We start from the raw sequence: 13,494 nt of genomic DNA on the forward strand, positions 1-13,494 counted from the left end.
GGACAGCCAGCCAATCACATGCTGTCTTTTACTATCTGTATCATTACCTAGCCAGACCCCACTTCTGTCTCTCACTAACTGCATCATTATTCAGGAAATAATTTGGTATTTCTCACTAGTTGACACTAACATGCTGGGATCAAGCTTGTTGGCCAGAATGTTCTCTGGCCTTCTCCCATATAGCATCGCACACCCTCACAACTGTTCTCTGATAGCCTGTTTAACTCAGTGGCTAATGAAGTAGCATTGGGTTTACCCACGGTTTGCTAATGGAGCCTAAAGGGAAACATGAGCTAAACTGCCCAAACCACCCAGACTCACTCTCTCTCTTGCACTTTGTCTATCTGTCTCTCACACACCACCCAGACTCACTCTCTCTTGCACCTCCTGTCTGTGCTGTCTCTCACACACCCACCCAGACTCACTCTCTCTCTTCTCTTGCACTCTGTCTGTCTGTCTGTCTGTCTGTCTCTCACACCACCCACCCAACTCACTCTTTCTCTCTCTCTTGCCACTCTGTCTGTCTGTCTGTCTGTCTCTCACACACACCCACCCAGACTCACTCTCTCTCTCTCTCTTGCACTCTGTCTGTCTGTCTGTCTGTCTCTCACACACACACCCAGACTCTCTCTCTCTTGCACTCTGTCTGTCTGTCTGTCTGTCTGTCTGTCTGTCTGTCTCTCACACACCCACCCAGACTCACTCTCTCTCTCTCTCTTGCACTCTGTCTGTCTGTCTGTCTGTCTCTCACACACACACCCAGACTCTCTCTCTCTTGCACTCTCTGTCTGTCTGTCTGTCTGTCTGTCTGTCTGTCTGTCTCTCACACACACACCCAGACTCACTCTCTCTCTTGCTCTCTGTCTGTCTCTCATACACCCTCACCATACCAACCAAACTACGCTGTCTCTGTCGCTCTTTCACTTTCTTACAGGTACCATCATGACACCACACCACTTAACAAAAACTACTCAGACTTACTCTCTCACACTATTTTCTCTGTCTGTATGTCACGCACCAACACCATACCGCCAACGCTATACCATGAAATTCAGAGACATGCATCCAAATCACACAGACACACACACACAAGTTCCTCAGTCTCTCTCTCTCTCTCTCTCTCTCTCCCCCACACACACACAGATAGATACAAACAAAACATGCTCATCTCATATTCTACTGTCTCTATCAGATGGTTAGATCGAAATGAAGATGATGGACACATTGTGAGAGAGCTGCTCCCCACAGCAGATGGCCCAGCGTCTATATAGTGAGTTTAAACACACACACACACACACACACACATACACAACACACACCAAACTTAAACACCCTGGTTTGTGAAAACATGTGATTTTTTTGTTTTAGTTTATACACAGAAAAAAGGAGTTAAATTCCTGCAAGAACTCATTCCCGACAACCTAGACCAAGTCCCCTGGGATTATGAACCCGGGTTAGGGTAAGGGAAGAAGCTGGGATACGACCCCTGGTCACCTTTGGCACCCAAAGCATCTTGCAACAACAGGCTTCTTCACATAATACAGGTTAATTCACATGTCCCCAAGTAGTCTGTGAGCACCCTAAGACAACTCCTTTAAAGCTCTTTCTTCCCTGTTTTTACCGTTGGAGCAGTGTTCTTGATTGCTGGACCCTAAGACTGTGACTAAGGCTGGTCTTAGCACATTTTATACTAGTCCACAAAGCTGGTCATTGGTAACTCAAAGCTGGTCATTGGTAACTCCACAATTCCTGCAGCCTCTCACCACCAACTGTTCTTATAATGACCTCCACTGCCATGGTGAAAGCCAACGGTAAAATGGTGCATCCAGCCATGATGCCAATCTCCAAATGATGCCAGGATGTGGTGTAGTTACTTGTGTTGAAGCACAACTGAATATCTGTGTGGCACCGATCCAAAGGCATTGGTGAGGTCAAAAAATACTAGACAGAGGTCTCTGCCTTCTGTCCTTGCTGCCTGATTTTGATGCCAAATCATGCTACTATGTTCCAAACATCTACCACACTAAAGAAGATTTTTCTTTCCACATTACGTAAGAGGACTGACAGGTCGAAATTGGTCAATGGTCATGGCGCTCTTCTCCTTCTGAGTGAAAATACCACCTGCCTCTCCATACGATCACCATACGCTTCCATAGATACTTCAAACTATCATGATACGTTTATAGACACGATAAGGTACCCCATTAGGGCCAGGAGCTGATGCAGCCATTGCACAACACACATTTGATTTGATTTGATTTGATTTGATTTGATTTGATTTGATTTGATTTGATTTGAAGATACTCCTCCAGGTCTCCTTTCTTTCAACTCTCAAACTTTTCTCTTGAGTGAATTAAGACTTCATAAACTTAAATGGATCCTTCCAGAATGCAGCGCCAGCTTATATAACCTTCATTACATTGTAATTATACCATTATGTCCAGTGTAATAGACAGTCAGTGAGTAAGACCACACTGATACACTGTTACAAGTAGGCTATCCATAGTCCATAATGTTCACACATTACATCAAAGTCAAAGTCAAAGTCAAAGTGTTTTATTTGTCACATGCACCAAATAGCTTAGTGTCATCAGAGCAGTGAAATTCTACGCAGTAGAAGGGCATAAAAGATTAAAAAAAATGTAATATATAAGATATACCATTTGAAAGATCTCGCTGTTCTCCGTCGAATTCGTCGGATGCCCACACTTTGGTTCAAGTTAGTTTGTTCAGGAATAACAGACTTGTAGAAGACGGCTTAGCGAAAGAATGTGTTTTATTCAGTCACTAGCCACGGTCAGCTCGGCGCAGCACGAGCATGCGCTAGGCACGTCTGCTCACAGCTTGGGCTCCTTGCTTCATCTTCTCCAACATTACAGAAAGTACAGACATTTTATATTGCAGAATTAACATGAGGTGTAAAGGGGAGGGGATGGGTGTGTCTGGAGGTCAGAGGGCTATGGTCAGGTATGGCCATATAGATGCTAATGCCTTGTGGCCTTGACCATCCTGTCGTGGCTGTAGACAAAAGCCAGCTAATGTTTCTAGCTCCAAGGCACACAAAAGCCAGGAACCATGTCTGATGGCTCATCAACATAGACAAAAGGCCAGGGGCCACCTTGATGGCTCTCGCTTGTGCTATGCCAACTAGCTTTTGGGGGTTGTTGCAAGTATGTGAAATTATGTGAAGTTATGAACTTAAATTATAAAACCACCTAAATCTAACACATTCCTGTTGTCATACGTTCTGTTGTAGCCATGAGCATGTCCCTTTGGGTGGTTGAGTTCATGCACATTCACAAAGCCAGGCCAGGCCGGCATCGTCTCTGAGACATATGTCTTTGTGTCTTTGTCTGCTCCAGACATGAGTTACCACATGTCCATCAGGACAGGCAGTATAAGTGGAGCCAGCTCGGACTCAAGGGTGTTTGTGAAGCTCTATGGAGAAAAGGGAGACACGAATAAAGTTCTGCAGCTGGTGTCTGATAACGACCTGGGGAACTACTTTGAGACGGGACAGGTGGACATCTTCACGTTGGAGACGTATGACATCGGCCAGGTGAGGGACATTTACAAACACAATTCTTGGATTACTGTCTCTCACCTTACCTTCAGCGATGACATAGAAACCCTCACACGTTCACATATAACTAAAAAGATCTGTTGTCTAGTGGTGTTCATGCATTTTAAAATGTGTTTGAGAATGTAAACAGCGTGTGTGTGTGTGTGTGTGTATGTGTGTGTGTGCATGTTTGTGTGTGTGAGTATGTGTTGGTGCGTGTGTGCGTGTGTGTGTTTGTGCACGTGCGTGTGTGTGTATGAGGCAGATAAGCCGCATCCTGATAGGCCACTCTAACGAGGGCCTGAAGGCTGGCTGGTTTCTTGACAGCGTGCTGCTCAGTGTTCCAGTGCACGGCTTGCAGTACATGTTCCCAGCTCACAGGTGTGTGTGTGTGTGTGTGTGTGTGTGTGTGTGTGTGTGTGAAGCTATAACAATCCAGGCCATCAGTAACTATATATTAGTGTGTTTGTGTCTGTGTGTGTATGTTTGTTTGTATGTTCATTACAGAGAATGTGTGTGTGTGTAGTAAAATAACAAAGGAAAGGGAATGTGTAGGTTTGTGGGTTAAGCTGTAATGACCATGTCTGAAAGTATGGGTGCAGGGCAAAGAGTATGTAGGTTATGATGTAGATTATTCTGTATCTGTGTGAAAGAGAGTATGGGTGCAGGGCAAACAGTATGAAGGTCATGTTGTAGATAATTCTGTATCTGTGTGTCTGTGTGCAGGTGGCTTTGCAGAGACGAGGCAGATGGCAAGGTGGAGATGGAGATCTATCCCAGTGAGGTCGTTGAAATCGAGAAATGTAATCATTCCCTGAGTTTAGCCAAGCTGCCGCTCTCTCTCTCCTCCCTCCTTCCCTCTCTCTCTCTCTCTCTCTCTCTCTCTCTCTCTCTCTCTCTCTCTCTCTCTCTCTCTCTCTCTCTCTCTCTCTCTCTCTCTCTCTCTCTCTCTCTCTCTCTCTCTCTCTCTCTCTCTTCTCTCTCGGGTTAAGGTCTAGAATCTCAACTCGTAGGGCAGGGCTCCGGCAACACTAAGGTCAAGAGTTCATGTCCCACGGATCACAAACGCTAATAAAAAATGCATACCCTCACTGTACTGAAAGTCAGCTGGGATAAAAGCGCCTGATAAATGACTAAATGTAAATCAGTCTGTGTGTGGGTGTGTGCTCTCCAACAGGAGTACCTGAATAAGATCACTGTGCAAATAGGCTTCTCGAATATACAGAGGTACAGAGAACAGAGGCAACAGAAGACTCGAAGTTGGTAAAATGAGTCAGCCTAACATGCCCTAAGCAAAAACATATAGCATACAGTTTAAAAACTATTTTGTCAAAAAATATCGAGCTATCAGACAACAGATTTGGTTTTAAGCTATTTGCACATTTCACATGAGCTATCCAACATGGAGCTTAAAGCAGCAATAAGGAGCTCTGTTCCAAAACTAGTATGCTAACTACCTAAAAGGCACCAACAGCCCAGTTGACACTGATAGAAGCTTGTCAACACACTAACTGGTGTATTTTGGCAGTATAGCTGGCAATGTCATGCTTTGAAAGCTTTTCTTCCATTTTTGCAAGGTGTTCCACCCAGGAAATACAGAACTACATAGGGCATATCCTGGATGGCTAGTGGGAAAGACACAGGTGTTTATCTGTCCTTCACATGACCAAATGCTATCAAAATGAATTTGAGGATGGTACCAAAACTAGTTGCCTATAAAACCATACTTCAAAAAGTATCAAATTGTTGCATAGTGTTACTAAGTACATAGAGTGGGGGACAACAGGCACTTTTTTGTAGGTTTCCTACAAAAAAAAAAAAAACCTGCATAATGTTGCTTTAAAGTCCCAAATACTCTACCACAACGATTTCAAATCAATTTGAGTGCTTAGTTATATATTTATAATAATAAATATAAATATATGTATATACATTTATAGTACACAGGCCTGATTATACAGCCCCGGCCTCGGTTATTTACCAGTGCTTCTTTGTTTGCTTACTAAAGAGCCAGACCAGGGGTCAAATGTATGACATTAGATACTTGACAGGATCCTGCCCTACTGATAAATAAGGAAATGTGTTAAATGAAGAGTCTGGCATGATGGCCAAACTCATTCAATCCCAATGGAAACCTGAGAGGAATGCTGTCTCCCGAAGCCACGGCGCCCCAGAGAACGAGCCTCCTTAATCTGCCTAAAAGCTGCATTTGTGCGTGCCAGTTAATCAGGCTATCTGTCCATCCCAATTGAGGAAAACAAAAACAACACTTGCGCCTGCGGTGCTCGTGCCAATTCCTGTTGTCTTTGTGCTGCTTCAAGCTCTAACAATACATCTGAGGGCGACAGCATTTGGCTCCTGACCCAAGGTCAAAACACGACATGGGTTCAGAATTTCTATAAGAATAATGAGTCTCTGAGTTTTAAGCCACGTTCAGTTGAAAAGTACTCACAGGTGAGATGTTGCCATACTCTACTCTTTTATATCAAAGGTAGTTTTTACAAATCCTGTCCCTGTCCAAATTAACACTCTTGTGTCTGTAAGTGAGTGAGAGTATATTCACTGTATGAACTGTATCATTCTCCCGTAAAATACCATTGTTTAGAGGATTTTGATTGATCTGGTTGACTGACTTCTGTACTGGCCTTTGCAGTGATCAACTATGAGGTGACAGTTGTGACGGGGGATGTGTTTGCTGCCGGCACCAATGCACGCGTGTTTATGCAGATCTACGGCCTTGAGGGCAAAACAGAACTGCTCAGACTTGAGAACAGGTCAAACAATTTTGAGAGAGGAACTACAGAGATATTTAAGGTGTGTTTGAGTATTCATGTTTAAGGTGTTCATGTGTATACTTCTGTAATGACATTTGAAGTGTGTGTGTGTGTGTGTGTGTGTGTGTGTGTGTGTGTGTGTGTGTGTGTGTGTGTGCGTTTGTGCGTGTGTTCAAAATAAGTGTATGTGTGTGGTGTGCGTGCTGTGTGGTGAAAACATTTAAGGAGTTCAGATGTGTTTCAGTGTAAAGGTGAGAGCCTTGAGATCTGGTGTGTGTGAAAGACGAGCCAAAGGATCCTTAAGGATCTTTAACTTGTAAATGGAAACCTTTGATAGCATTGAGATTGATAGCACTGATAGCATGTGTGTGTGTGTGTGTGTGTGTGTGTGTGTGTGTGTGCAGAGGCAAAGAACTCACACAGCAGGGACACCTCGAAGTCAATTAAAGAGAATCGTGCAGAGAATCATAGTCATCGCTAATGTATCCAATTACTTCATGTCTCATTCTCACAACCACAAAAAACACAAATAACTACATCACCACATTTGTAAAACGTACTGTCAAAGCCAATATAGACTAACATAAGATACAAAAATAACAGCGCTTACTCACAACTACAATGCAGACACCTGCAAACATAAACACAGATAGATTACCTATAAGGTACGTGTACGTACACATGGCTACATAGTCATGGCTACATGGCACGTTTGCATTGGGATAACACATAAGCTGCATAAGTAGCCAGCTACATTGGCTACATAGCTCAGGGAAATAACAAATTCCCCCCAAAACAAACCAGATAATTACCTGTCCAACAGATATACAGCAACCATGTTGTCACTTTTCAGGCCTTTCAACTCCCTCAGTCGTCATCCTTAGCTCCAGGTTCCTGTGTTAGTTTAACGTTATCTGTATAGCATGAATGTGAGTGTCAGTGTGAATGATGTATTTCCCTCCCTACGGTGTCAATGTGAGTACCATATAATTCCATGGTCATGTTGTGTTACTCATTTGTTACCTCTACTCTAAAAATGTAAAATAAACAAGTGAGTTGGGATTTTTTTTGTAATTTAGTTGTCTAATAGTTGTATGACTACTAAGTATTGAAATACATGTGTTTCTATACAAAGTCACCTCAAAGTTCATGTTGACTGGTGTAAATAACATAGGTGTCCTGTGTCTATTGACTAAACGTACGTGATATTTGTGTGTGATGTTGTTAGCAACTGCAAACTGCAAAGTGTTAAGTGGTAAAGTGTGGAATGAGATAGATAATGCCATTCTTTAATAGACATTCACGTACATGTTCTTGTTTGTGATTGGATGCGCCAGATCGAGGCTCTGGATGTGGGGCGGGTCTTTAAGGTCCGCATTGGGCATGATGGCTCGGGCGTGGCCGACGGCTGGTTCCTGGACACCGTCTACGTCAAGCGGCTCATCATGGCGCTATTGCCAAAGGAGGAGAAGAAGGAGGACAAGAAGGAGGAGAAGAAGGAGGACAAGAAGGACAAGAAAAAGAAGAAGAAAAAGAAGGGAGAGGAAGTAGAGGAGGTTGTGATGGAATGGAGGGATGTGGTGCAGACCTTCACCTTCACGTGCGGACGCTGGCTCGCTCGAGACGAGAACGATGGAGAGATCGTGCTGGAGCTAAGGGCAGACGACTACGACGAGCTTGAGGGTATGACGATAGAGAGAGAGTGAGAGAGAAAGAGAGAGAGAGAAACAAAGGCAGAGAAACAAATAGAGACTCTTTTTATTCAGTTCAGTTCAATTTCAGTGATCAATTCCCAGCTGTATTTGTAAGCAAAGAAACGTTTTCTGACCTTATATGAGGAGGGGATGTGGCATCACTCACTCCCAGTTATGTTAATGTGCACTTGTGTGTGTGTGTTTGTGTCTATGCAGATAATTCATATGAAGTGCATGTGTTTACCGGGGATTCATGGGGTGCAGGGACCGATGCCAAAGTTTTTGTCAACATCTACGGGGAGAGTGCAGACACAGGAGAGAGACACCTGCGCAAGTCCTTTAACCTCAACAAGTTTGAGCGTAACCAGGTGCTCTACACACACACACACACACACACACACACACAAACACACACACAACACACCACACAACACACACACACACACACACACACACACACACACACACACACACACACACACACACACACAGATTTAAATATTTGTTTGGGGGTTGTATTTTCTAACCCCTTTGCTCTCCAATGATGCCTCTCTAAGGAGGACGTGTTTACGGTCTATGCACTTGACCTCGGGCCACTGAAGAAGCTGCGCATTCGCCATGACAACAGCAACGCAAATGCTGCCTGGTTCCTGGATCGTGTTGAGATCATTGATGCAAAGGATGAGACAACGTGAGTTCCCCTCCAGAAAAGCACACACACAAACACAAACTCAGCTATATGGAGCTCAGCTGTGAAAGCAGACAAGAGAGGGCATGTTTAAAAATGTACTGTTTGCAACAGAGCCTTGAGTTTGTACGTAGATACCTGACATTTGCTCTAGCAGAAAACTCAAAAGGACGTTGGTATATGGAGTTTTTCTTTTAATATTCCTTTGTCTTTGTCGGTGCCATATAGGATAAAGTACTTTACATTTATGTATCTGTGTGTGTGTGTGTGTGTGTGCGTGTCTACGCCAGGTACTACTTCCCCTGCATGAGGTGGTTGGCTGTAGATGAGGATGACGGGCAGATTGCCCGTGAGCTGGTGCCAGTGGACAAGGCCTTTATGCACAGAGAGGAAGAGGAGGAGGAAGACGAGGAGGGAGGGGCGCCCTCTTCAGCCACTCTGGGCCTCGAGCAAAAAGGTCCGACACACACACACACACTGGGGCCTCAATCATACAGTCACCCGACAACACACATCCATTACAGAATGTACATTACAGCACACCACAGATAAAGAATTGTTACAGTTTTGTTGGTGTCCTGTGGGATTCCGTAGGATTGAGTGTGGTCCATGAAATAATCCATATTTGTGTATCTCTGTGTTTATAGCCATGTCAACCAATTACTGTGAGAGTAAAGACAGGTGATAAAAAGTATGCTGGGACTGATGCTAATGTCTACGCCATCATGTATGGCACCAAAGATGACACAGGTGAAAACCATATTTTTGCACTTATTTACACACAGTCTGCTTTCCTCATTCTTTTCCTTTTGTTCATTATATATGTTGTATGTTCATGGGGAAATAAGATGTACACATGAATGGCGAGTGTTTTCCTCGTTTGCAGGGATCATTAACCTGAGGCCTCAAAGAACCATAAAATAAGTTTGAGGCGGTGGATGATTGATGAGTTTACAGTGGAGGCCGTGGACTCGGTAAACTTAAGCGGCTGCGTATTGGTCATGACAACTCAGGTACATGAATGTTACAAGCTCAAATGTACCCATTCACTCCACCACAAACAACAAACAAACAAGCACTGCTATATGATAACATTGTCATTCATTTCACCATGGTATGTATGTCATGGTCCCCTAAGACCTGAAACCTTAAGGCCAATACCCACTGGTGGCACCTTGTGTATCCTGCCTGATGTGATGGAATCTGTATGTATGCTTGCACATGTGTGTTTATAAGTATGATTGTAATGGATCTGTATGTATGCTGCACATGTGTGTTTAAGTATGATCGTGATGGGATCTGTGTATGTACACCCTGTGTGTTTATCGTATGATGGGATCTGTATGTATGTACACATGTGTGTTTATAAGCATGTACAACCTATGTGTTTATAAGCATGATGTGTATGTACACCTGTGTGTTTGTAAGCATGATGTGTATGTTAAACTGTGTGTTTATAAGCATGATGTGTATGTACACCTGTGTGTTTATAAGCATGTATATCTTTGAGTGTTTCAGGTGGATCTCCAGGCTGGTTTCTGGACTGGGTTGGATTGATGCTCCATCGCTGGGCGAGCTCCTGGTCTTCCCCTGTGCCTGTGGCTGGACCGCAGAGAGGAGGACGGAGCCATCGAGCGAGACCTCAACCCAGCCCACCTGCAGACACAACAATACACACCCTGTGAGGACTATGGTGTGTATGTGTCTGTCTGTGTGTATGTCATGTGTCTGTGTGTGTGTGTGTGTGTGTGTGTGTGTGTGTGTGTGTGTGTGTGTGTGACGACTGAAGTAAGAGAGTAAGATGTAAAAGTATCCCTGCTGGTCACATATACCAACACTAACAGAGATGTTAGCTATCCACTACACATTGCTCCAGAAATGTGAATAATGTTTGCGTATGGGTAGCCCCCCTGTCTATTTTTTACATGTGCGCATATGAGTTTGTGTGTTTACATGTGCGAATATGTGTTTGTGTGTTTACCTGTGCGCATATGTGTTTGTGTGTTTACATGTGCGCATATGTTGTTTGTGTGTTTACATGTGCGCATATGTGTTGTGTGTTTACATGTGCGCATATGTGCTTTGTGTGTTTACATGTGCGCATATGTGTTTTGTGTGTTTGTTCCAGATGTTCCATATGAGATTAAGGTTTTCACCACTGACTCTTTGCCGGCGGGGACGGATGCAGATGTGTTTATTGTTCTGGTATGGTTGTAATGGTGTGTGCACCCACCAGAAGGCTCTATGTGTCAACAAGAGAGAGAGGAAAATGTACTTCAAAAGAGGTGGAGAGGACATGTTCATTGTAGAGGTACACACACACACACACACACTCAGACACACACACACACACACACACACACACACACACACACACACACACACACACACACACACACACACACTCAGACACACACCATTCACCCTGCTCTGTGTGGATTTTGTTTGTATTCTAGTTTCTCACTCTTATCGTCTAGTTTTGCTGACTGTCATACAGTTGTATTTCAGTGACTTGACATAAATGACATCAACATGGATGTCAGTAATGGACGTGTACATTCTCACAGCTGGAGGATATCGGTGATATTATAGAGAAGATTCGCGTTGGTCATGACAACCGTGGAGTGAATCCAGGCTGGCACCTGGACCGCATTGAGATCAGAAGATTACTGAGGAAGGGAAAGGTACACACATATACACATACATACACATGCACGCATGCACACACACATACACATACACATACACATACGCACACGCACACGCACACACCCGCACACAAACACAAACACAAACACACGCACGCACGCACGCACGCACGCACGCACGCACGCACGCACGCACGCACGCACGCACGCACGCACGCACGCACGCACACACACACACACACACACACACACACACACACACACACAAATGCATGAAAAAAGCCACATGGCACTGCCTTATTTTTATAAGCATCATATGTGTCCGAGGATGTGAAAGTTTCACACAATGATACAAAACAATGTTAAAGAGGAATTGTGTGTGTTTGTGTAGGGTTCAGAGACATTAATATTTCCATGTGAGAGATGGCTGGCCACCTCAGAAGATGACGGGGAGACGGTTCGTGAGTTGGTGCCCTCTGACATCATCACAGAGAAACTCGCACGAGATGGAACCCTCAGAGTCTCAGAGATTGAGGTGGACGATGCTCTAGAGAGTACGTCTTTTGTTTATTTGTTTTTGTCTTGGTGTTGCGTAGTAAGTGTAGTAGTACTCTAATGTAGTCTGAGAAGACTGACTCAGGGCAGATTGATTTTGATGATTCAAAAGATGTATACATTCCATATGTTTGGTTATTAACATGCACATGTGCATGATTGTGTTTGTGTGTGAATGGTGGGCGTAGCTCACGAATATAAAGTGATCGTGAGAACAGGGGAGATGTATGGGGCAGGGACGGATGCCAATGTGTTCCTCACCATCTATGGAGATCTGGGGGACACGGGGGAGCGCAAACTCAGCCAATCAGCGACTAACAGCAACAAGTTCGAGAGAGGAGCGGTAAGACACAAGGAGAAACATAAAAAAAACATACATACAAACATACATACAAACATACATGCAAACATACATACATACATACATACATACATACATACATACATACATACATACAAACATACATGCAAACATACATACAAACATACAACATACATACAAACATACATACAAACATACATAGGCAAAGTGCAAAAAGTCACATACTTTCATGTGAATTACATGTACAAAAGGAGTAAACACACAAATACAGGCCCTCTCACCCAAAGCCTTGCTGGTGATGATGGTGTGCTTTTCATTTTAGGTGGATGAGTTTACCTTAGAGGCTGTAGACCTTGGACAGGTGTTTAAGATCCGCATTCGCCATGACAACAGCTTGCTGAGTCCTGACTGGTACTTGGAGGACCTGGAAGTGATCGACTTGGAAACGGAGGAGGACTTCCTCTTCGTGTGTGAACGCTGGCTGTCCAGAAAGAGAGAGGACATGAGATGCTGCAGAGTGATCTATGAAAAGGTGTGTGTGTGTGTGTGTGTGTGTGTGTGTGTGTGTATGGGTGTGTGTGTGTGTGTGTGTTTGTGTGTGTTTGTGTGTTTGTGTGTGTGTGTGTGTGAGAGGGTGTGTGTGCGTGTGTGTGTGTGTGTGTGTGTGCGTGTGTGTGTTTGTGTGCGAGAGAGAGAGATAGAGAGAGAGAGAGAGAGTAATGAAGAGGAAAGGTGCATCATTTGAGTCACGTATTGAAATGTGTGGGTGTCTTTGTAGAGTTATGAGGGTTCCAGGGATAACAGTGGCAAAGGGGGACTGGACAGCAACATGAACCAGAGGGACAAAGACAGCAGAGACGAGGAAGACAATTCATGTAAGCAAAGACACCCAAGCATATAATACATATAATGTATAAATATATATTTATAAACCATTATTTAAATTAGTAAATTAACACATTTTTATTTAATAATGTTTACAATTGTTGAAGTATTAACACTGATGTTGAATATTCTGAAGCAATGAATAAGTGTCATATCTCTATCTCTCTGGAACTATACCAGACCTCACTGTGTGTATGATACCACCAAGTAGGTATTTATTACCCCATTAAGCGCATTAGGGCCGTCTCTCCCCCGTGACATAACACAGGCCCAGAGAGGGCACTTTACTAAATTGAAATGGATGATAGGAATCAAGTTCCTGCTCCATATTAACATTGTCATTAGAACCCCTTCTGGAGCTATGCT

General features: G+C 43.7%; 1 protein-coding gene across 1 annotated transcript in view; it reads left to right on the forward strand.

Annotated features, from left to right (window-relative positions):
* LOC105911057 (lipoxygenase homology domain-containing protein 1) overlaps positions 1 to 13,494 on the forward strand; it is a 45,821-nt gene that overhangs the window by 16,911 nt on the left and 15,416 nt on the right. The window contains 23 exon segments of the mRNA XM_042709440.1: positions 1,193 to 1,270; positions 1,756 to 1,811; positions 3,363 to 3,559; positions 3,828 to 3,943; positions 4,289 to 4,365; positions 6,216 to 6,376; positions 7,674 to 8,038; positions 8,203 to 8,398; positions 8,588 to 8,721; positions 9,009 to 9,200; positions 9,389 to 9,485; positions 9,621 to 9,687; positions 9,690 to 9,731; positions 10,237 to 10,266; positions 10,269 to 10,313; positions 10,316 to 10,399; positions 10,847 to 10,923; positions 10,925 to 11,029; positions 11,286 to 11,402; positions 11,758 to 11,920; positions 12,110 to 12,264; positions 12,566 to 12,775; positions 13,022 to 13,118. Coding sequence (XP_042565374.1) covers positions 1,193 to 1,270; positions 1,756 to 1,811; positions 3,363 to 3,559; positions 3,828 to 3,943; positions 4,289 to 4,365; positions 6,216 to 6,376; positions 7,674 to 8,038; positions 8,203 to 8,398; positions 8,588 to 8,721; positions 9,009 to 9,200; positions 9,389 to 9,485; positions 9,621 to 9,687; positions 9,690 to 9,731; positions 10,237 to 10,266; positions 10,269 to 10,313; positions 10,316 to 10,399; positions 10,847 to 10,923; positions 10,925 to 11,029; positions 11,286 to 11,402; positions 11,758 to 11,920; positions 12,110 to 12,264; positions 12,566 to 12,775; positions 13,022 to 13,118 — 2,861 coding nt within the window.

Source organism: Clupea harengus, chromosome 12, assembly GCF_900700415.2.
Source record: "Clupea harengus chromosome 12, Ch_v2.0.2, whole genome shotgun sequence".
NCBI lineage: Eukaryota > Metazoa > Chordata > Actinopteri > Clupeiformes > Clupeidae > Clupea > Clupea harengus.